Raw genomic sequence first — 25,000 nt, forward strand, 5'->3', positions numbered from 1 at the left:
TATTGTACCAACGTCATTCATTTCACTGTGTGGCCATGTTGAAGATGCGATGTGTGTCCCGCTCTCAACGAACGAATGAACGCGCGCTTGCTCCCTCTCTCTCAAACGGTTGTTGTGTTCAAGCGCCGGTCCAGTTAACGCGTATCGAGGATGAACATTAACAGAACGTTCACAAGCACCAGAACCGCGATCACCGTGAACACAACAAATGTCTGGACATCCAGGGCCATGGTGCAATGCTGCAAGGCGTGAGGGACGCCACTGCTGCCGTGTCTGTGTGCTCCTTGTCGGGATGACGGGAGGCGCTCGCTGCTGCTCTGCTCTGGTCTCGACCGGGACTGTTTGAATTTAACGGTCCAGACAGCATCCACCATTTGGCTACAGATTGAAAAGAAAAAGACAGGGGGAAAAACGGTCTCCCAGGCTACGCTTATTGTCTTCACCCTACACGCGCTATTGCAGCTCATAAAAGGCTTGCGAACAGATGCATCATCTTCCTCACCATCATCATCCTCATCACCGTCCGTCAGCACCGATTATTCTCCTCGGGTCAACACCCGCAGGTGTTCGCTGTTTCTCCCCCTGAACAGACACTGTCAGGATTCAAGCCAGCTGACACTCAACAACACACAAAAGTATTGTCTATCAGTCTTTCTGTCTGTCTGCGGCCTACGCGCGGGCTGTTGAGCCTTCTGCTTGTCTTGGACCGGAAAGATGGAACAAAGAGAGAGCTGGCTGTGAAGCAGCGAGAGCTCGAGAGGCGGTCCTGCCAGAATACTGATCCGCGCTCAGCTACGAGGCTACCAGGATCACCTACCACGGAGGAAAGGAGGGGGGGATAATGCCTACACACAAAAACAATATTTACCTCTGAGTGAGGACAAACCAAACCACAACCCTATTCAACCAAAAAACAAACCACAAACCATATCCTATCAACCTCACCTCCTAAACATATTTGTATAATATCACCTTGCTTTATGAATCATTCCCAACATTAATTATCCTCAACCTGTGATGAAGGACAATTCATGTCAGATTTAATTAAAGGTGTAATTTCCCCCTGAAATTACCATTGGAACCTGTCAGCATTTTCCTGCCAGATTCTTACAGTAGACCTAATCAATCTGACTCTATGCCCTAGGGTCCAGGTGATCGACCTGACAGTATACCTAATCAATCTGACTCTATGCCCTAGGGTCCAGGTGATCTACCTGACAGTAGACCTAATCAATCTGACTCTATGCCCTAGGGTCCAGGTGATCTACCTGACAGTAGACCTAATCAATCTGACTCTATGCCCTAGGGTCTAGGTGATCTACCTGACAGTAGACCTAATCAATCTGACTCTATGCCCTAGTGTCCAGGTGATCTACCTGACAGTAGACCTAATCAATCTGACTCTATGCCCTAGGGTCCAGGTGATCTACCTGACAGTAGAATTTACACCAGTCATTATCTTCTCACATTGTAGGCCTATTAGACAGTAAACAGCCCTATAACACCATAGACATTGTATTGAAGACCACGCCTCTGCAGATGGACTAATTGGTCCAGGCCACGCCCCTTTCCATTATACCTGTTCCCACACCTGTTGTCACTCTCAAATCACTCCTCAGGTTTTTTCTCACTTCTCACTTTGCCATTTAACCACCTTCTCCCCTCCTGAACACAGCAAATCCTTTGATGGTGATGCGACAGGTGGCATATTCTCGTTCCTACCTTGTTGTTATATTACATGATTATATGGAAGTGTGATTACCAAACATGCTGCCAGTTCCAGTTCCTCTAGTCTATTGGTAAACATGTTGCCAGTTCCTCTAGTCTATTGGTAAACATGTTGCCAGTTCCTCTAGTCTATTGGTAAACATGCTGCCAGTTCCAGTTCCTATAGTCTATTGCTAAATATGCTGCCAGTTCCTCTAGTCTATTGGTAAACATGCTGCCAGCTCCAGTTCTTCTAGTCTATTGGTAAACATGCTGCCAGTTCCTCTAGTCTATTGGTAAACATGCTGCCAGTTCCTCTAGTCTATTGCTAAACATACTGCCAGTTCCTCTAGTCTATTTGATAAACATGCTGCCAGTTCCAGGTCCTCTAGTCTATTGGTAAACATGCTGCCAGCTCCAGTTCCTCTAGTCTATTGGTAAACATGCTGCCAGTTCCTCTAGTCTATTGGTAAACATGCTGCCAGTTCCAGTTCCTCTAGTCTATTGGTAAACATGCTGCCAGTTCCTCTAGTCTATTGGTAAACATGCTGCCAGTTCCTCTAGTCTATTGGTAAACATGCTGCCAGTTCCAGTTCCTCTAGTCTATTGCTAAACATGCTGCCAGTTCCTCTAGTCTATTGCTAAACATGCAGCCAGTTCCTCTAGTTTATTACTAAACATGCTGCCAGTTCCTCTAGTTTATTACTAAACATGATGCCAGTTCTTCTAGTCTATTGCTAAACATGCTGCCAGTTCAGGTTCCTCAGATCTATTGCCAAACATGTTGCCGGTTCCTCTAGTTTATTACTAAACATGCTGCCAATTCCTCTAATCTATTGCTAAAATGATGCCAGTTCCAGTTCCTCTAGTCTATTGCTAAACATGCTGCCAGTTCCTCTAGTCTATTTGATAAACATGCTGCCAGTTCCTCTAGTCTATTGATAAACATGCTGCCAGTTCCTCTAGTCTATTGGTAAACATGCTGCCAGTTCCTCTAGTCTATTGGTAAACATGCTGCCAGATCCTCTAGTCTATTGGTAAACATGCTGCCAGATCCAGTTCCTCTAGTCTATTGGTAAACATGCTGCCAGTTCCTCTAGTCTATTGGTAAACATGCTGCCAGATCCAGTTCCTCTAGTCTATTGGTAAACATGCTGCCAGTTCCAGTTCCTCTAGTCTATTGGTAAACATGCTGCCAGTTCCAGTTCCTCTAGTCTATTGGTAAACATGCTGCCAGTTCCAGTTCCTCTAGTCTATTGGTAAACATGCTGCCAGTTCCAGTTCCTCTAGTCTATTGGTAAACATGCTGCCAGTTCCAGTCCCTCTAGTCTATTGGTAAACATGCTGCCAGTTCCAGTTCCTCTAGTCTATTGCTAAACATGCTGCCAGTTCCAGTTCCTCTAGTCTATTGGTAAACATGCTGCCAGTTCCAGTTCCTCTAGTCTATTGGTAAAAATGATGCCAGTTCCTCTAGTCTATTGGTAAACATGCTGCCAGTTCCTCTAGTCTATTGGTAAACATGCTGCCAGTTCCAGTTCCTCTAGTCTATTGGTAAACATGCTGCCAGTTCCTCTAGTCTATTGGTAAACATGCTGCCAGTTCCTCTAGTCTATTGCTAAACATGCTGCCTGTTCCTCTAGTTTATTGGTAAACATGCTGCCAGTTCCAGTTCCTATAGTCTATTGCTAAACATGCTGCCAGCTCCAGTTCCTCTAGTCTATTGCTAAACATGCTGCCTGTTCCTCTAGTTTATTGGTAAACATGCTGCCAGTTCCTCTAGTCTATTGGTAAACATGCTGCCAGATCCAGTTCCTCGAGTCTATTGCTAAACATGCTGCCAGCTCCAGTTCCTCTAGTCTATTGGTAAACATGCTGCCAGTTCCTCTAGTCTATTGGTAAACATGCTGCCAGATCCAGTTCCTCGAGTCTATTGGTAAACATGCTGCCAGTTCCTCTAGTCTATTGGTAAACATGCTGCCAGTTCCTCTAGTCTATTGGTAAACATGCTGCCAGTTCCTCTAGTCTATTGCTAAACATGCTGCCAGTTCCTCTAGTCTATTGGTAAACATGCTGCCAGTTCCTCTAGTCTATTGGTAAACATGCTGGCAGTTCCAGTCACTCTAGTCTATTGGTAAACATGCTGCCAGTTCCTATAGTCTATTGTCAAACATGTTGCCAGTTCCATTTCCTCTAGTCTATTGGTAAACATGCTGCCAGTTCCAGTTCCTCTAGTCTATTGGTAAACATGCTGCCAGTTCCAGTTCCTCTAATCTATTGCTAAAATGCTGCCAGTTCCAGTTCCTTTTAGTCTATTGGTAAACATGCTGCCAGTTCCAGTTCCTCTAGTCTATTGCTAAACATGCTGCCAGAACCTCTAGTCTATTGGTAAACATGTTGCCAGTTCCTCTAGTCAGTTGATAAACATGCTGCCAGTTCTTCTAGTCTATTGCTAAACATGCTGCCAGTTCCTCTAGTCTATTGCTAAACATGCAGCCAGTTCCTCTAGTTTATTACTAAACATGCTGCCAGTTCCTCTAGTTTATTACTAAACATGATGCCAGTTCTTCTAGTCTATTGCTAAACATGCTGCCAGTTCCAGTTCCTCTAATCTATTGCTAAAATGCTGCCAGTTCCAGTTCCTCTAGTCTATTGATAAACATGCTGCCAGTTCCTCTAGTCTATTTGATAAACATGCTGCCAGTTCCTCTAGTCTATTGGTAAACATGCTGCCAGGTCCTCTAGTCTATTGCTAAACATGCTGCCAGTTCAGGTTCCTCAGATCTATTGCCAAACATGTTGCCGGTTCCTCTAGTTTATTACTAAACATGTTGCCGGTTCCTCTAGTTTATTACTAAACATGCTGCCAATTCCTCTAATCTATTGCTAAAATGCTGCCAGTTCCAGTTCCTCTAGTCTATTGCTAAACATGCTGCCAGTTCCTCTAGTCTATTTGATAAACATGCTGCCAGTTCCTCTAGTCTATTGATAAACATGCTGCCAGTTCCTCTAGTCTATTGGTAAACATGCTGCCAGATCCAGTTCCTCTAGTCTATTGGTAAACATGCTGCCAGTTCCAGTTCCTCTAGTCTATTGGTAAACATGCTGCCAGTTCCAGTTCCTCTAGTCTATTGGTAAACATGCTGCCAGTTCCAGTTCCTCTAGTCTATTGGTAAACATGCTGCCAGTTCCAGTTCCTCTAGTCTATTGCTAAACATGATGCCAGGTCCTCTAGTCTATTGATAAACATGCTGCCAGTTCCTCTAGTCTATTGCTAAACATGCTGCCAGTTCCTCTAGCCTATTTGATAAACATGCTGCCAGTTCCTCTAGTCTATTTGATAAACATGCTGCCAGGTCCTCTAGTCTATTTGATAAACATGCTGCCAGTTCCTCTAGTCTATTGGTAAACATGCTGCCAGTTCCTCTAGTCTATTGGTAAACATGCTGCCAGTTCCTCTAGTCTATTTGATAAACATGCTGCCAGTTCCAGTTCCTCTAGTCTATTGATAAACATGCTGCCAGTTCCTCTAGTCTATTTGATAAACATGCTGCCAGTTCCTCTAGTCTATTGGTAAACATGCTGCCAGGTCCTCTAGTCTATTGCTAAACATGCTGCCAGTTCCTCTAGTCTATTTGATAAACATGCTGCCAGTTCCTCTAGTCTATTGCTAAACATGCTGCCAGTTCCTCTAGTCTATTTGATAAACATGCTGCCAGTTCCTCTAGTCTATTGCTAAACATGCTGCCAGTTCCTCTAGTCTATTTGATAAACATGCTGCCAGGTCCTCTAGTCTATTGGTAAAAATGCTGCCAGTTCCTCTAGTCTATTTGATAAACATGCTGCCAGGTCCTCTAGTCTATTTGATAAACATGCTGCCAGTTCCTCTAGTCTATTTGATAAACATGCTGCCAGTTCCTCTAGTCTATTTGATAAACATGCTGCCAGTTCCTCTAGTCTATTTGATAAACATGCTGCCAGGTCCTCTAGTCTATTGGTAAACATGCTGCCTGTTCCTCTAGTCTATTTGATAAACATGCTGCCAGTTCCTCTAGTCAATTTGATAAACATGCTGCCAGTTCCTGTAGTCTATTTGATAAACATTTACATTACATTACATTTAAGTCATTCTGCCAGTTCCTCTAGTCTATTGCTAAACATGCTGCCAGTTCCTCTAGTCTATTGCTAAACATGCTGCCAGTTCCTCTAGTCTATTTGATAAACATGCTGCCAGTTCCAGTTCCTCTAGTCTATTTGATAAACATGCTGCCAGGTCCTCTAGTCTATTTGATAAACATGCTGCCAGTTCCTCTAGTCTATTGGTAAAAATGCTGCCAGTTCCTCTAGTCTATTGCTAAACATGTTGCCAGTTCCTCTAGTCTATTGGTAAACATGCTGCCAGCTCCAGTTCCTCTAGTCTATTGCTAAACATGCTGCCAGTTCCTCTAGTCTATTTGATAAACATGCTGCCAGTTCCTCTAGTCTATTTGATAAACATGCTGCCAGTTCTTCTAGTCTATTGCTAAACATGCTGCCAGTTCCTCTAGTCTATTGGTAAACATGCTGCCAGGTCCTCTAGTCTATTGCTAAACATGTTGCCAGTTCCTCTAGTCTATTGGTAAACATGCTGCCAGCTCCAGTTCCTCTAGTCTATTGCTAAACATGCTGCCAGTTCCTCTAGTCTATTTGATAAACATGCTACCAGTTCCTCTAGTCTATTTGATAAACATGCTGCCAGTTCTTCTAGTCTATTGCTAAACATGCTGCCAGTTCCAGTTCCTCTAGTCTATTGGTAAACATGCTGCCAGTTCCTCTAGTCTATTGGTAAACATACTGCCAGTTCCTCTAGTCTATTGGTAAACATGCTGCCAGTTCCTCTAGTCTATTGCTAAACATGCTGCCAGTTCCTCTAGTCTATTGGTAAACATGCTGCCAGTTCCTCTAGTCTATTGCTAAAATGCTGCCAGTTCCTCTAGTCTATTGCTAAACATGCTGCCAGTTCCTCTAGTCTATTGGTAAACATGCTGCCAGTTCCTCTAGTCTATTACTAAACATGCTGCCAGTTCCTCTAGTCTATTGCTAAACATGCTGCCAGTTCCTCTAGTCTATTGCTAAAATGCTGCCAGTTCCTCTAGTCTATTGCTAAACATGCTGCCAGTTCCAGTTCCTCTAGTCTATTGGTAAACATGCTGCCAGTTCCTCTAGTCTATTGGTAAACATGCTGCCAGTTCCTCTAGTCTATTGCTAAAATGCTGCCAGCTCCAGTTCCTCTAGTCTATTGCTAAACATGCTGCCAGTTCCAGTTCCTCTAGTCTATTGTTAAACATGCTGCCAGTGCCTCTAGTCTATTGTTAAACATGCTGCCAGTTCCTCTAGTCTATTTGATAAACATGCTGCCAGTTCCTCTAGTCTATTGCTAAAATGCTGCCAGCTCCAGTTCCTCTAGTCTATTGCTAAACATGCTGCCAGTTCCAGTTCCTCTAGTCTATTGTTAAACATGCTGCCAGTTCCTCTAGTCTATTGCTAAACATGCTGCCAGTTCCAGTTCCTCTAGTCTATTGTTAAACATGCTGCCAGTGCCTCTAGTCTATTGTTAAACATGCTGCCAGTTCCTCTAGTCTATTTGATAAACATGCTGCCAGTTCCTCTAGTCTATTGGTAAACATGCTGCCAGTTCCTCTAGTCTATTGCTAAAATGCTGCCAGTTCCAGTTCCTCTAGTCTATTGTTAAACATGCTGCCAGTGCCTCTAGTCTATTGTTAAACATGCTGCCAGTTCCTCTAGTCTATTTGATAAACATGCTGCCAGTTCCTCTAGTCTATTGGTAAACATGCTGCCAGTTCCTCTAGTCTATTGCTAAAATGCTGCCAGCTCCAGTTCCTCTAGTCTATTGTTAAACATGCTGCCAGTTCCTCTAGTCTATTTGATAAACATGCTGCCAGTTCCTCTAGTCTATTGCTAAAATGCTGCCAGCTCCAGTTCCTCTAGTCTATTGCTAAACATGCTGCCAGTTCCAGTTCCTCTAGTCTATTGCTAAAATGCTGCCAGCTCCAGTTCCTCTAGTCTATTGATAAACATGCTGCCAGTTCCAGTTCCTCTAGTCTATTGGTAAACATGCTGCCAGTTTCTCTAGTCTATTGGTAAACATGCTGCCAGTTCCTCTAGTCTATTGCTAAACATGCTGCCAGTTCTAGTTCCTGTAGTCCAGGTATTCCCAAACTTGGGTATGCGCAATGCCGTTCGGGGTACGCCAAATAAAAAAGTGATTTACATAAAAATAAAAAATATATATATATATTTAGTGTTTTTCTTCACATTTTCAAGCATTCCATTTATATTTTCCAACGGGGCTATACATTTGGGCTAGGTTTTTTCTCGCCTGAGTAACCTCATTTCACTGCCAAAAATAAAAATGAACCATCTAGTGTTCAGCGAAATAACAACTCAATGTTAAATACAGGTAGCCTAGTCAAATAATTAACATCCAATCACATTATCTGTTACTCTCTCGCGGGAATTCCACTAACGGTCTGTTTGTAGTCAAACGTAGCTGCTGCTCATTCAGTTTGCTCGAAAATTGATAAATGGCTAAAACAAGTAAGGCCCGTGTCCATAGAGACACATACCAGCTCTACTGGCAGTACTGCTACTACCAGCAGTACTACACCTCCACCTGTCAACGACACAAGTTGTTCTGCTTCCACGAGCACATCCAATGCTATCATCAGAAATACTACATTTGTTATTAGCCCAGCTAGCATAGACACTGACAGTTGTGAATCTGATGCAGCCGAAGAGCTACAGCCCCCATATCCGGGAAAGCACCGAACAACGAAGAGACAGCCTACAGGGAGGTGAGGGCACTCAGAGTGTGGTGTCAAGAAAACAACCTCTCACGCAACATCAACAAAACAAAGGAGATGATCGTGGACTTCAGGAAACAGCAGAGGGAGCACCCCCCTATCCACATCGAAGGGACAGCAGTGGAGAAGGTGTAAAGTTTTAAGTTCCTCAGCATACACATCACAGACAAACTGAAATTGTCCACTCACACAGATCGTGTGGTGGAGAAAGTGCAATAGCGCCTCTTCAACCTCAGCAGGCTGAAGAAATGTGGCTTGTCGCCCAAAACCCTGACAAACTTTTACAGATGCACGATCGAGAGCATCCTGTCGGGCTGTATCACAGCCTGGTACAGGCAACTGCACCGCCCTCAACCGCAAGGCTCTCTAGAGGGTGGTGTGGTCTGCACAACGCATCACCGGGGGCAAACATACAGCACCCGATGTCAAAGGAAGGCCAAAAAGATCATCAAGGACATCAACCACCCGAGCCACTGCCTGTTCACACTGCTACCATCCAGAAGGCGAGGTCAGTAAAGGTGCATCAAAGCAGGGGCCAAGAGACTGAAAAACAGCTTCTTTCTCAAGGCCATCAGACTGCTAAACAGCAATCACTAACTCAAAGAGGCTGCTGCCTACATTGAGACCACATCACTGGCCACTTTAATAAATGGATCACTAGTCACTCTATACAATGCCACTCTAAATAATGCCACTTTAATAATGTTTACATATCTTACATTACTCATATCACATGTACTGTATATACTGTATTTACACCATCTACTGCACCTTGCCTATGCCGCTCGGCCATCGCTCATCCATATACTTATATGTACATATTCTCATTCACCCCTTTAGATTTGTGTGTAGTAGGTAGTTGTTGTGAAATTGTTAGATTACTTGTTAGATATTACTACACTGTCGGAACTAGAAGCACAAGCATTTCGCTACACTCACATTAACATCTGCTAACCATGTGTATGTGACAAATCTAATTTGATTTGATTGATTTGATTTATATTATTATTTGTGCCCTTGTCCTATAAGAGCTCTTTGTCACTTCCCACGAGCCGGGTTGTGACAAAAACTCACACTCATTCTTATGTTTAATAAATGTATTGTATAGTGTGTGGCAGGCTTACAATGATGGCAATAAACAACATTTGAGAGTGTGCTGACCCTGGTGCTAGAGGGGGTACGCAGCTGGAGGTTGAATGTTTGAATGGGTACGGGACTATAAAAAGTTTGGGAACCACTGCTCTAGTCTATTGCTAAACATGCTGCCAGTTTCTCTAGTCTATTGCTAAACATGCTGCCAGTTTCTCTAGTTTATTGCTAAACATGCTGCCAGTTCCTCTAGTTTATTGCTAAACATGCTGCCAGTTCCTCTAGTCTGTACACCTGTTTGATGCTATTCATGCTTTCAGTTGGTATGCCATGTGTTCCCTTTGTTCTAGTTAATATTTGGCAGTTTTCTAAGTTTATTACATAACACCGTTAAGCCCATTTCCCTCCTGTTTATTCACCCGGCACTGCTTGTTCATTTAGGCACTTTTATGTTGATTTACCCCTGACATGCATGTCCCTCCTAGACCAACACATCCTTCCTAACCCTACCTACAAGCCAAAACAAATACAGGAGCAAATCCACCCCCATCTGTTTGCCTTCGCTGTGTGTGAAATAAATTGGTCCTCATTGCATTCTGACCGACACCCCATGGTGGCAGCCACAGTCCTGAACCGAACTTCCAGTCCACCCCAGTCCTTTGTTTTAGATAGATTCTATAAAGAATGGTAAACAGATCTACACCATATACATGTTCTATAAAGATGAGAGTCATATTACACTATAGATTCTTTAACCCTAATGAGCCCCACTGTAAAGCCAGCATGTTGTTTTTTTAAAACTTCTAACCCCTTTTAAACACTGTGTGTTTGAGCTACAGACTTCTGGGTTGTACCATTGGATTCGTCTAGTTCTTGCATCTGTAGATCCCAACCATTAATCTGCTTTGCTTTCCTCTGTGACGCTCACAAGCTACACAAGAGTCGTTAGAAGGGGTTCTTCTACATAGAAGAGCATAGAAAATCCCAGGACATAGTGTCTATAATACTGTAATAAGGTCACATAGTTGCTGTCACAAACTCCAAACAGTTGTCACTGTGTTGCAGCCTTGTTGTCGCAGCCTTGTGGGAAAAACTTGAAGGAGAGAGATGCTGCTTTTAAACACGGCAAGGTGACTGGGAACAATTGTATGGTTAAACAGTACAAATACAACCTACACAGATCGATCAAAACGGCGAGACGCAAGTATGGGGACAAAGTGGAGGAGCAATTCAGCGGGTCGGACACGAGCCGTATGTGCCAGGGACTTCAAAAACAAAGCCAGCTAGCTGTCGGCCCAGACAGCATCCCTAGCCGCCTGGGCCGATCATGTGCATACCAGCTAGCTGTTGTGTCTTGGACATTTTAAATCTCTCTCTAGTTCAGGCCGTTATCCCCACCTGCTTCAAGATTTCCACTATCATCCCCGTTCCCAAGAAAGGGAAAGTAACTGAACTGAATGACTACCGACCTGTAGCACTCATTTCCGTCATCATGAAGTGCTTCGAGAGGCTAGTCAAAGAACCCATCACCTCCTTCCTCCCTGACACACTCGACCCTCTCCAATTCGCTAACCGCCCTGACATAATGAAGGACGGTGCCATTGCACTGCACACTGCCCTCACCCACCTGGAAAAAAGGAAAGCATGTGTGAGGATGCTGTTCAGTGACTACAGCTCAGCCTTCAATCCCATCGGACTTCAACACCGGTCTTCACCACAAAGCTCACGGCCCTGGAACTTAACTCCTCCCTATGCAACTGGGTCCTGGACTTCCTGACGGGCCATCCCCATGGTGAAGGTAGACACTATTACCTCCTCCGCACTGATCCTCAACACTAAAACCCCACAAGGGTGTGTCCTCAGTCCCCTCATGTACCCCTGTGTACCCACGACTGCGTGACCTCACACAGTTCCATCGCCATCATCAAGTTTGCTGATGACACAATCGTAGTAGGCCTGATTACCAACAACGATGAGGCGGCCGACAGAGAGTTGTGGTGCCAGGTAAACAACCTCTCCCTCAACTTCAGCAAAACAAGGGAGCTGATTGTAGACTTAAGGAGGAACCAGGCTGGGCACGTCCACATCATCATCAATGGGGACCCCAGTGTGGCTGAATAGCCACCAATAATCGGCTACCTACTCCCCCTGTCTCCATCCTGCCCCCCGGACTTCCCCCCCTCCCCCAACAGACATTTACCCTGCCCCCTCCCCCAACAGACATTTACCCTGCCCCCTCCCCCAACAGACATTTACCCTGCCCCCACCCCCAACAGACATTTACCCTGCCCCCTCCCCCAACAGACATTTACCCTGCCCCCTCCCCCAACAGACATTTACCCTGCCCCCTCCCCCAACAGACATTTACCCTGCCCCCTCCCCCAACATACATTTACCCTGCCCCCTCCCCCAACAGACATTTACCCTGCCCCCTCCCCCAACAGACATTTACCCTGCCCCCTCCCCCAACAGACATTTACCCTGCCCCCTCCCCCAACAGACATTTACCCTGCCCCCTCCCCCAACAGACATTTACCCTGCCCCCTCCCCCAACATACATTTACCCTGCCCCCTCCCCCAACAGACATTTACCCTGCCCCCTCCCCCAACAGACATTTACCCTGCCCCCACCCCCAACAGACATTTACCCTGCCCCCACCCCCAATGGACATTTATCATTGTTACAGTTGTAAATATGTATTTATTATTTGCATTATTGTTTCATTCACTTTCTCTTTTTGGCCTGCACTGTTGCAGCTTGGAGTTTAAGAATTTCACTGTACCCTGCAATTACATCTGCGACCCGGTGCATGTGACTAATAAACTCATTTTATCTAATCTGACTAGTTGGATATTCATTTCCCAGTCAGCAAACAAATTCTGTACTTACAGCATTGACATAGATTAATTTTTTTCTTAGGTTTTTGCTTTGCCGGACCTTATTTTATTTATTGACATATGTCAATGAAACTCATGAATGCAACTTGTTTTGTATTCTACTTGTAGCCCTGGTTATCTTGAAAATAAAATGGTAAAACACTTCATTGTGAGGATAAATACAAGGGCTGCATGCAGATAAATTAAAAGCTGATTTTGGCTGGGGTCTTGGGACTGATAGCACTTTCTGTACAGCACTTCGAGATATTAGCTGATGTACGAAGGGCTATATAAAATAAACTTGATTTGATAGGGTTAAAGAATGAAAGCCCTATATGCTATAGGTGGGATCTGATTGGGTATAGGTGGGATCTGATTGGGTACCAAAGAGCTGAAGATTTCCCTATATGCAGACGATTTCTTTGCTGTTTTCGGAAAACCTAGAAATGATATTCAAAACCATGACCGGCGACACCCAGGCTGTTAATTCAACTATCACCCAGGCTTTCCAATGGTGTACATCTGGTTTTACTTACTTATTAAAATATCTCCTGTGGTAAAACACAGTACAAGTCAAAAGTTTGGACACACCAACTCATTCAAGGGTTTTTCTTCTTTTTTTTTTACATTGTAGAATAATAGTGAAGAAATCAAAACTTTAAAATAACACAGAAGGAATCATGAAGTAACCAAAAAGTGTTAAACAAATCAAAATATATTTTTGATTTTTCAAAGTAGTCACCCTTTCCTTGATGACAGCTTTGCACACTCTTGGCATTCTCTCAACCAGCTTCACCTGGAATGCTTTTCCAACAGTCTTGGAGTTCCCACATATGGTTGGCTGCTTTTCCTTCACTCTGTGGTCCAACTCATCCCAAACCATCTCAATTGGGTTGAGGTCGGGTGATTGTGGAGGCCAGGTCATCTGATGCAGCACTCCATCACTCTCCTTCTTGGTCAAATAGCCCTTACACAGCCTGGAGGTGTGTTTTGGGTCATTGTCCTGTTGAAAAACAAATGATACTCCCACTAAACGCAAACCAGATGGGATGGCAGAATGCTGTGGTAGCCTGCTGGTTAAGTGTGCCTTGAATTCTAAATAAATCACCAACAGTGTTACCAGCAAAGCACCCCCACACCTTCACACCTCCTCCTCCATGCTTCACAGTGGGAACTACACATGCGGAGATCATCCGTTCACCTACTCTGCGTCTCACAAATCTCAAATTTGGACTCATCAGACCAAAGGACAGATTTCCAACGGTCTAATGTCTATTGCTCGTGTTTCTTGGCCCAAGCAAGTCTCTTCTTCTTTTTGGTGTCCTTTAGTAGTGGTTCCTTTACAGCAATTCGACCATGAATGCTTGATTCACGCAGTCTCCTCTGAACAGTTGATGTTGAGATGTGTCTGTTACTTGAACTCTGTGAAGCATTTATTTGGGCTGCAATTTCTGAGGCTGGTAACTCTAATGAACTCATCCTCTGCAGCAGAGGTCACCCTGGGTCTTCCTTTCCTGAGGAGGTCCTCATGAGAGCCAGTTTCATCATAGCGCTTGATGGTTTTTGCGATTGCACTTGAAGAAAGTTCTTGAAATTTTGCAGATTGACTGACCTTCAAGTCTTAAAATAATGATGGACTGACTGTCGTTTCTCTTTGTTTATTTGAGCTCTTCTTGCCATAATATGGACTTGGTCTTTTACCAAATAGGGCTCTCTTCTGTATACCACCCCTACCTTGTCACAACACAACTGATTGGCTCAAACATTCAAAAATTCCACAAATTAACTTTTAAGAAGGCACACCTGTTAATTGAAATGCAATCTAGGTGACTACCTCATGAAGCATGTTGAGAGAATGCCAATAGTGTGCAAAGCTGATATCAAGGCAAAGGGTGGCTACTTTGAAGAATCTCAAATATAAAATATATTTTGATTTGTTTAACACTTTTTTGGTTACTACATGATTCCATTTGTACTGTACATGTATAAATACAATGTTGCCCCACTCCTTCTTTCTATTAAACATTATCTTGATAGGTGGAGTGGCCTGTGTCTGTCATGGATAGGTCCTATTCATATTCTCCCTCGCCTGCTATACCCTTTTCATATGGCCCCAATTTGACTTCCCAGGAAAGCCTTTACCCAGTTAAACAGTGCTATCATATATTTTATCTGGTGAAGGAAAACAACTACAGTAGGTTGAGGTACAGCCTACCAGGAAAACACCTACAGTAGGTTGAGGTACAGCCTACCAGGAAAACACCTACAGTAGGTTGAGGTACAGCCTACCAGAAAAACACCTACAGTAGGTTGAGGTACAGCCTACCAGGAAAACACCTACAGTAGGTTGAGGTACATGCTACCAGGAAAACACTTACAGTAGGTTGAGGTACAGCTTACCAGGAAAACCCCTACAGTAGGTTGAGATACAGCCTACCAGGAAAACACCTACAGTAGGTTGAGGTACAGCCTACCAGGAAAACACCTACAGTAGGTTTAGGTACATGCTACCAGGAAAACACCTACAGTAGGTTGAGGTACAGCCTACCAGGAAAACACCTACAGTAGGTTGAGGTACAGCCTACCAGGAAAACACCTACAGTAGGTTGAGGTACAGCCTACCTGGAAAACACCTACAGTAGGTTGAGGTACAGCCTACCAGGAAAACAACTACAGTAGGTTGAGGTACAGCCCACCAGGAAAACACCTACAGTAGGTTGAAGTACAGCCTACCAGGAAAACACCTACAGTAGGTTGAGGTACAGCCTACCAGGAAAACACCTACAGTAGGTTGAGGTACAGCCTACCAGGAAAACATCTACAGTAGGTTGAGGTACAGCCTACCAGGAAAACACCTACAGTAGGTTGAGGTACAGCCTACCAGGAAAACACCTACAGTAGGTTGAGGTACAGCCTACCAGGAAAACACCTACAGTAGGTTGAGGTACAGCCCACCAGGAAAACACCTACAGTAGGTTGAGGTACAGCCTACCAGGAAAACACCTACAGTAGGTTGAGGTACAGCCTCCCAGGAAAACACCTACAGTAGGTTGAGGTACAGCCTACCAGGAAAACATCTACAGTAGGTTGAGGTACAGCCTACCAGGAAAACACCTACAGTAGGTTGAGGTACAGCCTACCAGGAAAACACCTACAGTAGGCTGAGGTACAGCCTACCAGAAAAACACCTACAGTAGGTTGAGGTACAGCCTACCAGGAAAACACCTACAGTAGGTTGAAGTACAGCCTACCAGGAAAACATCTACAGTAGGTTGAGGTACAGCCTACCAGGAAAACACCTACAGTAGGTTGAGGTACAGCCTACCAGGAAAACACCTACAGTAGGTTGAGGTACAGCCTACCAGGAAAACACCTACAGTAGGTTGAGGTACATGCTACCAGTTAGGGGGCCCTTCTCTTAAATGTTGTCAACTGGCATCGCAACTGAGATGTATCCTTGAGTGGCGAATCAGCTACTCTTGGGGAAATCCCACTCCGTAACCTTTTATACACACCCCAGACAAAGAAAGCTAAACTTACTAAAGACAATTATATGGTGAAGAACATCTCTCTGGAGACAGGTCAGGACGTTAGAAGGGCACAATCCTGGTTTCTCAGTACTGACCCCTTTGCATGAGAACCCTGATTTCCGACCTGGGATGAACGGAGGCTTCTCTACATGGGAAAAGTAATGGTATCAATGTTGGGGAAGATATTGTGCAGGATGATACAATTCTAACATTTAATCAGATTGTTGGTAAATTTGGCATCTCTAAGAGTTACTTTTAAAAATTATTTCAGTTTCTTAATTTCATATCTGCAAAGTTGAAATTGCATCCACATGGCTTCTCCATCTCTCCTATTAAGAACCTCTTGAAGAATACGCAGCTCAAATCTATCACTCAACGTTTTTATAACTGTGCAATTTGAGGAAGATAACACAGACAACTAAGGTGTTATAATGGGGGCTGATAGTCTCCTAATAGAGCTTGAAGACTGGAAAGAAGTGTGTACGACCATGCCATTTCCTAGCTTCCAACAGCCTGGGAAATGTAGACTATGATCCTACTCTATGTAGGCTATGATCCTACTCTATGTAGACTATGATCCTACTCTATGTAGGCTCTATGTAGACTATGATCCTACTCTATGTCGGATCTATGTAGACTATGATCCTACTCTATGTAGACTCTATGTAGACCATGATCCTACTCTAAATAGGCTATGATCCTACTCTATGTAGGCTATTTCCACTCTTTATTTTTTTATTTATTGTTGTCTGTCTGTTTGTTTGACGTCTTTATGCATCTATTTGTATATTTTTGTATCTGTAAATTCTGCTGTTTCTGTATGCTATATTGATATATTTAAGCAATAAGGCCTGAGGAGGTGTGGTATATGGCCAATATACAATGGCTAAGGGCTGTTCTTAAGCACGGCGTATCCAGGCACACGGAGTACCTGGATACAGCTCTTAGCAGTGGTATATTGGCAATATACCACAAACCCCTGAGGTGCTTATTGCTAATATAAACTGGTTACCAACATAATCAGAGCAGTAAAAATACATGGTGGTATACGGTCTGATATACCATGGCTTTCAGCCAATCAGAATTTAGGGCTCGACCCAGCAGTGATATATATATATATGATATATTTATAAGTACTTTTCTTACTCTATAAAAGACACAAGTTAATACAAAATAACAATAACACAAAATAACAATAACACAAAATAACAATAACACAAAAAAACAATAATACAAAATAACAATAATACAAAATCAACACAGCCCTATAACACCATAGACTGTAAAACACAGATAAAGAATGGAAAACCCAGTTCTATTATAGGTCGTATCGGCAGCGTGCAAATCCATTATTACATGTAAGCGTGACCCCTGCAACGCGTTTGACCTCTGTGCCCGAGCCTCATTGTTGGTGGATGAAGAGGGGCACAATATGGTCATGAGTGAATTCATGCAGGAGGGATATATCTCGCCGTTCCGCTGCAGACTGGCTGTGTGTGTGTGTGTGTGTGTGTGTGTGTGTGTGTGTGTGTGTGTGTGTGTGTGTGTGTGTGTGTGTGTGTGTGTGTGTGTGTGTGTGTGTGTGTGTGTGTGTGTGTGTGTGTGTGTGTGTGTAATACACACTCACTAGACAGCTTTGCTACGCAGCTAGGCTACAGATCAAAGAAAATTAGGTAACCAATAAAACCACTGAAATCCACTACATCATAGGCATCATTGGGGCGGCAGGTAGCCTAGTGGTTAGAGGGGTGGCAGGTAGCCTAGTGGTTAGAGGGGTGGCAGGTAGCCTAGTGGTTAGAGGGGTGGCAGGTAGCCTAGTGGTTAGAGAGGCGGCAGGTAGTCTAGTGGTTAGAGGGGTGGCAGGTAGTCTAGTGGTTAGAGGGGTGGCAGGTAGCCTAGTGGTTAGAGGGGTGGCAGGTAGTCTAGTGGTTAGAGGGGTGGCAGGTAGCCTAGTGGTTAGAGGGGTGGCAGGTAGTCTAGTGGTTAGAGGGGTGGCAGGTAGTCTAGTCGTTAGAGGGGTGGCAGGTAGCCTAGTGGTTAGAGGGGTGGCAGGTAGTCTAGTGGTTAGAGGGGTGGCAGGTAGTCTAGTCGTTAGAGGGGTGGCAGGTAGCCTAGTGGTTAGAGGGGTGGCAGGTAGTCTAGTGGTTAGAGGGGTGGCAGGTAGCCTAGTGGTTAGAGGGGTGGCAGGTAGCCTAGTGGTTAGAGGGGTGGCAGGTAGTCTAGTGGTTAGAGGGGTGGCAGGTAGCCTAGTGGTTAGAGGGGTGGCAGGTAGCCTAGTGGTTAGAGCGTTGGGCCAGTAAACGAAAAGTTGCTGGATTGAATCCCCGAGCTGACAAGGTAAAAAAATATATATATAATTCTCCCCCTGAACAAGGCAGTTCACCCACTGTTCCCTGGTAGGCCGTTATTGTAAATAGGAATATGTTCTTAACTGAATTACCTAGTTAAATAATAAATTTAAAAAATAGGTTTATTAGGGGACATATACTATACAATCAATAAGACATGTTTTACTAGTAGGGTTTTTACATTACATGACTACATGCTGGTTTTTACATTACATTACTACATGCTGAAGAAAAATCCCTTCCTCCAACACAAACTGCTCTCAGCAGAGCTCACAGAAGCCTCTGACAGCATCAGGGCTGGAATATGCTATAATTTTCTCAAATAGACTTTTTCTCTCTTGTCTCTTCTCCCCCCGTCTGTCTGTCTCATGCGTAGCTGTAGGCTGGGGGGCTGTGTGTATGTGTGTGTGTGTGTGTGTGTGTGTGTGTGTGTGTGTGTGTGTGTGTGTGTGTGTGTGTGTGTGTGTGTGTGTGTGTGTGTGTGTGTGTGTGTGTGTGTGTGTGTGTGTGTGTGTGGCTCTATGGGCACTCTGCTCCCTTCCTGACATTTAGACAACAAAGGTCACATCTGAAAGTCTAAACCTACAGCCAGCCATGCTAATGCCTCATGAATAACAAATATACACTCACACACACACACACACACACACACACACACACACACACACACACACACACACACACACACACACACACACACACACACACACACACACACACACACACACACACACACACACACACACACACACACACACACACACACACACACACACACTCACACTCACACTCGCACACACACATTCACAAACTCATGCATATCCAGGCGAGGTGAGTTTGTTGAACGGTCTCAGAACTCTCCTTAGAGGGAAGATCCAGTAGAGATGCATCCTGGTCTATGTAAATATGGGTGAACTTTTAACTACTGTTACGTGGGTGTGTGTGTGTGCGTGCGTGCGTGTGTGAGTGAGTGAGCTAAGCACAGCGTCAGCATATAAAACTCACTTTTATGACTGCTAAAGCTGCCAGTTTTTATAAAGACGAGGGGGGGTTGTAGTGTTTAATACAACTAAAGTGAGACTAAATAGTTGACTTTAATGACGTACATGACGTGGTTGTTGGTGCACATACAGTATAATTATAGTGTTCAGGCAGTGAGTCCAGTCGGTTCAGCCGATTGCCCTCCCTTCCATCTATTCTATTCTATTATCAACTGGGTGGTTTGAGTCCTGAATGCTGATTGGCTGACAGCCATGGTATATCAGACCGTATACCACGAGTATGACAAAACATTTATTTTTCATGCTCTTATTACGTTGGTAACCAGTTTCTAATATCAATAAGGCATCTCGGGGGTTTGTGGTATATTGCCAATATACCACTGCTAAGGGCTGTTCTTAGGCAAGACGCAACGCGGAGTGCCTAAGAACAGCCCTTAGCCATGGTATATTGGCAATATACCACACCTCCTCGGGCCGTATTGCTTAAATATATCAATATATCATACAGAAACAACATAATTTACAGATAAATAATATAGATGCATAAAGACGTCAAACAAACAGACAGACAACAATACAAATAAAAAAGAGTGGAAATAGCCTACATAGAGAAGGATTATATTCTACATAGAGAAGGATTATAGCCTACATAGAGTAGGATTATAGCCTACATAGAGTAGAATTATAGCCTACATAGAGAAGGATTATAGCCTACATAGAGAAGGATTATAGCCTACATAGAGTAGGATTATAGCCTACATAGAGAATGATTATAGCCTACATAGAGTAGGATTATAGCCTACATAGAGTAGGATTATAGCCTACATAGAGTAGGATTATAGCCTATATAGGGTAGGATTATAGCCTACATAGAGTAGGATTATAGCCTATATAGGGTAGGATTATAGCCTACATAGAGTAGGATTATAGCCTATATAGGGTAGGATTATAGCCTACATAGAGTAGGATTATAGCCTATATAGGGTAGGATCATAGCCTACATAGAGAAGGATAATAGGAGAGATGGAGAAGCCATGTGGATGCAATTTCAACTTTGCAGATATGAAATTAAGAAACTTAAATCATTTTAAAAAGTCACAGAGATGCCAAATGTACTAACAATCTGATCAAATGTAAGACTTGTATCAACCTGCACAATATCTTCCACAACATTGATACCCTTACTTTTTCCCAAGTCTTGCGTCATGCCTAAGAACAGCCCTTAGCCGTGGTATATTGGTCATATACCAGACCCCCTTAAGATGTATTGCTTAATTATATCATATCATACAGGGCCTTCGGAAAGTATTCAGACCCCTTGACTTTTTCCACATGTTGTTACGTTACAGCCTTGTTTTAAAATGGATTAAATTCATGTTTTTCCTCATCAATCCACACACAATACCCCATAATGAAAAAGTGAAAACAGGTTTTTAGAACTTTTTGCAAATGTATTAAAAATAGGAAACTGAAATACCTTAAGTACATAAGGATTCAGACCCTTTGCTATGAGACTCGAAATTGAGCTCAGGTGCATCCTGTTTCCATTGATCATCCTTGAGATGTTTGTACAACTTGATTGGCGTCTCACTTGTGGTAAATTCAATTGATTGGACATAATTTGGAAAAGCACACACCTGTCTATATAAGGCTGACAGTGCATGGCTGGGCAAAAACCAAGCCATGAGGTCGAAAGGAATTGTCTGTAGAGCTCCGAGACAGGATTGTGTCAAGGCACAGTTCTGGGGAAGGGTACCAAAACATTTCTGCAGCATTGAAGGACCTCAAGGACACAGTGGTCTCCATTTTCTTAAATGGAAGAAGTTTGGAACCATCAAGACTCTTCCTAGAGCTGGCCTCCCAGCCAAACTGGCCTTTAAGGTAGAGTGGCCAGATGGAAGCTACTCCTCAGTAAAAGACACATGACAGCCTGCTCGGATTTGAGAAATGAGAAACAAGGTTCTCTGGCCTGATGAAACCAAGATTGAACTCTTTGGCCTGAATGCCTAGCATCACATCTGGAGGAAACCTGCCACCATCCCTACTGTGAGGCATGTTGGTGGCAGCGTCATAGTGTGGGGATGTTTTTCAGCAGCAGGGACTGGGAGACTAGTCAGGATCGAGGGAAAGATGAACAGAGCAAAGTACAGAGATATCCTTGATGAAAACCTGCTCCAGAGTGCTCAGAACCTCAGACTGGGGGCGAAGGTTCACCTTCCAACAGGACAACGATCCTAAGCACACAGCCAAGACAAAACAGGAGTGGCTTCGGGACAAGTTTCTGAATGTCTTTGAGTGGCCTAGCCAGAGCCCGGACTTGAACTCGATCGAACATCTCTGTAGAGCCCTGAAAATATCTGTGTAGCGACGCTCCCTATCCAACCTGACAGAGATTGAGAGGATCTGCAGAGAGGAATGGAAGAAACTCCACAAATACAGGTATGCCAAGCTTATAGCGTCATACCCAAAAAGACTCAAGGCTGTAATCGCTACCAAAGGTGCTTCAACAGAGTACTGAGTTAAGGGTCTGAATACTTTTAATAAATTTGCAAAAATGTCAACCTGTTTTTATGGGGTATTGTGTGTAGATTGATGAGGGGGGAAAACGATGTAATGCATTTTAGAATAAGGCTTTAAGGTGTGGAATTCCACAAAAGTCAAGGGGTCTGAATACATTCCGAATGCACTATATATGATAGAATGGCAGTCATAGAAGAAAAGGAGCCCCAAAGAACCTTTAGGGGTTCAAAAGATTGCCACTGTGTGGGAATGTCTTCGGGTCAACAAGAGGAACCCCTCTGAAAAGGTTCTTCGAGGAATCCGTGTTACATGACGCATAACTTTTCGCAAAAGCTTCACAGATTGTCGTTGGGTTCGTCAAGTTCATATCGACCATGTTTATGAGGTGGTTTTCCTTTCATGTGTGTCATGCTACTGCTAGCCAGATAAGCCAGGATGTTAGCTCATTAGGCCTGATGGTATAGCTCACATGTTATCTTTCAAGGGAAATATATTCTGTTTGTATTGTCTGTTTATGCATATAACCGTGTTAATGGCTTTATAACACTAATATATCTTGATTAGATACGTATTCAGTCCCCTGAGTCAATACATGTTAGAATCCCCTTCTGGCCTAAATCACCAAGCTTGTTTACAGCAGTAACTCAGCAGATGACATCATGACCTTTTGTTACAGCTGTGGATGTGATCTGGTGTCAGCCCTAAGGATTCATCCCAAATGGCACCCTATTCCCTACACAGTGTACTACTTTTGACCAGAGCCTTATGGGTCCTGATCAAAAGTAGTGCACTATAGCCTCCCGGGTGGCGCAGTGGTCTAGAGCACTGCATCGCAGTGCTATGCTGCGCCACCAGAGTCTGGGTTCGCGCCCAGGCTCTGTCGCAGCCGGCCGCGACCGGGAGGTCCGTGGGGCGACGCACAATTGGCTTAGCGTCGTCCGGGTTAGGGAGGGTTTGGCCGGTAGGGATATCCTTGTCTCATCGCGCTCCAGCGACTCCTGTGGCGGGCCGGGCGCAGTGCGCGCTAACTGAGGGGGGCGGGTGCACGGTGTTTCCTCCGACACATTGGTGCGGCTGGCTTCCGGGTTGGAGGCGCGCTGTGTTAAGAAGCAGTGCGGCTTGGTTGGGTTGTGCTTCGGAGGACGCATGACTTTCGACCTTCGTCTCTCCCGAGCCCGTACGGGAGTTGTAGCGATGAGACAAGATAGTAATTACTAGCGATTGGATACCACGAAAATTGGGGAGAAAAGGGGATAAAATTTAAAAAAAAAAAACAAAAAAAAAAAAAAAAAAAAAAGTAGTGCACTATTAAGGGAATAAGGTGCCATTTGGGACACACTTTAAGGATTTCCTCTCCTGCCCTGGCCTAAGGCCATTCTCTACTCCAATTTAGAGCTACAACTCTCTCTAGGAGACGCGCGCGTGTTTGCTGTAGCCTGTTCGTAAATGATTCCATTTATTCTGCTGTAGCCTGTTAGTAAATGATTCCATTTATTCTGCTGTAGCCTGTTAGTAAATGATTCCATTTATTCTGCTGTAGCCTGTTAGTAAATGATTCCATTTATTCTGCTGTAGCCTGTTAGTAAATGATTTTATTTGCGGCTCATGATGTGGTAATGGAAGGAGACAGACCAGGCACCCCACCCTTCCCATTTCCCTTATGACCAGACTGTCCCCATGACAACCACAACTCCCCCTCCACCCCTCACGGTGACCTGCATCCTCCAGACCTCAGAGAAACACCACACAGACACACACACTCATTTAAGATGTAGAGAAAAGAGAGAGAGAGAGAGAGAGAGAGAGAGAGAGAGAGAGAGAGAGAGAGATGACAGAGAGTGATGAGGTAGAGATGAAGGGATCTGAGTCCTACGGCTGAAGACCTGCTGGATGAAATACATAGGCCACATTTTTTCTTTCAAATATGTTTCTCAAACCAGAACCCTGAAGGAAGACTGTTGAACTGGACCCTGAAGGAAGACTGTTGAACTGGACCCTGAAGGAAGACTGTTGAACTGGACCCTGAAGGAAGACTGTTGAACTGGACCCTGAAGGAAGACTGTTGAACTGGACCCTGAAGGAAGACTGTTGAACTGGACCCTGAAGGAAGACTGTTGAACTGGACCCTGAAGGAAGACTGTTGAACTGGACCCTGAAGGAAGACTATTGAACTGGACCCTGAAGGAAGACTGTTGAACTGGACCCTGAAGGAAGACTGTTGAACTGGACCCTGAAGGAAGACTGTTGAACTGGACCCTGAAGGAAGACTGTTTAACTGGACCCTGAAGGAAGACTGTTGAACTGCATTGCAGAGATATTCCCTGAATGTCTTCATCAAGACAGAAGTGAAGGTGGGAACGAACATCCCATGAAGATGGAAAACGTTGAACTCCGAGGAAAAGTAGTTTCTCAGCAAAGGTTTCTCAGATAATGTGGCAGTACAGAGTTCCTCAAAGTTATGAATATTAAGATGATAACATGATAACACTGCAGTTCTATCTGCGTTAATGAGTTCCCACATGATACCACTGCAGTTCTAGCTGCGTTAATGAGTTCCCACATGATACCACTGCAGTTCTATCTGCGTTAATGAGTTCCCACATGATACCACTGCAGTTCTATCTGCGTTAATGAGTTCCCACATGATACCACTGCAGTTCTATCTGCGTTAATGAGTTCCCACATGATACCACTGCAGTTCTATCTGCGTTAATGAGTTCCCACATGATACCACTGCAGTTCTATCTGCGTTAATGAGTTCCCACATGATACCACTGCAGTTCTATCTGCGTTAATGAGTTCCCACATGATACCACTGCAGTTCTATCTGCGTTAATGAGTTCCCACATGATACCACTGCAGTTCTATCTGCATTAATGAGTTCCCACATGATATCACTGCAGTTCTATCTGCACTTACTGTAAGATAACTAACCAAGTCCTACTGTAAGATAATTAACCAAGTCCTGCTGTAAGATAACTAACCAAGTCCTACTGTAAGATAACTAACCAAGTCCTACTGTAAGATACCTAACCAAGTCCTACTGTAAGATACCTAACCAAGTCCTA

The 25,000-nt window shown here is 44.1% G+C and overlaps 1 protein-coding gene across 6 annotated transcripts in view; it reads right to left on the reverse strand.

Annotated features, from left to right (window-relative positions):
- Positions 1 to 25,000, reverse strand: part of LOC139574746 (rho guanine nucleotide exchange factor 9-like) — a 90,132-nt gene that overhangs the window by 38,854 nt on the left and 26,278 nt on the right. The window contains exon 1 of one of the 6 annotated variants that reach the window (XM_071399603.1): positions 13 to 804. The exons of the other annotated variants lie outside the window; for them this stretch is intronic. Within the exon in view, the coding sequence (XP_071255704.1) occupies positions 13 to 21 (9 nt within the window). The 5' untranslated portion in view covers positions 22 to 804. Of the gene's footprint in view, positions 1 to 12; positions 805 to 25,000 lie in introns of those variants that run through there. 6 annotated transcript variants of the gene reach the window in all.

The sequence above is a fragment of the Salvelinus alpinus genome, chromosome 4 (assembly GCF_045679555.1).
Source record: "Salvelinus alpinus chromosome 4, SLU_Salpinus.1, whole genome shotgun sequence".
Taxonomy (NCBI): Eukaryota; Metazoa; Chordata; class Actinopteri; order Salmoniformes; family Salmonidae; genus Salvelinus; species Salvelinus alpinus.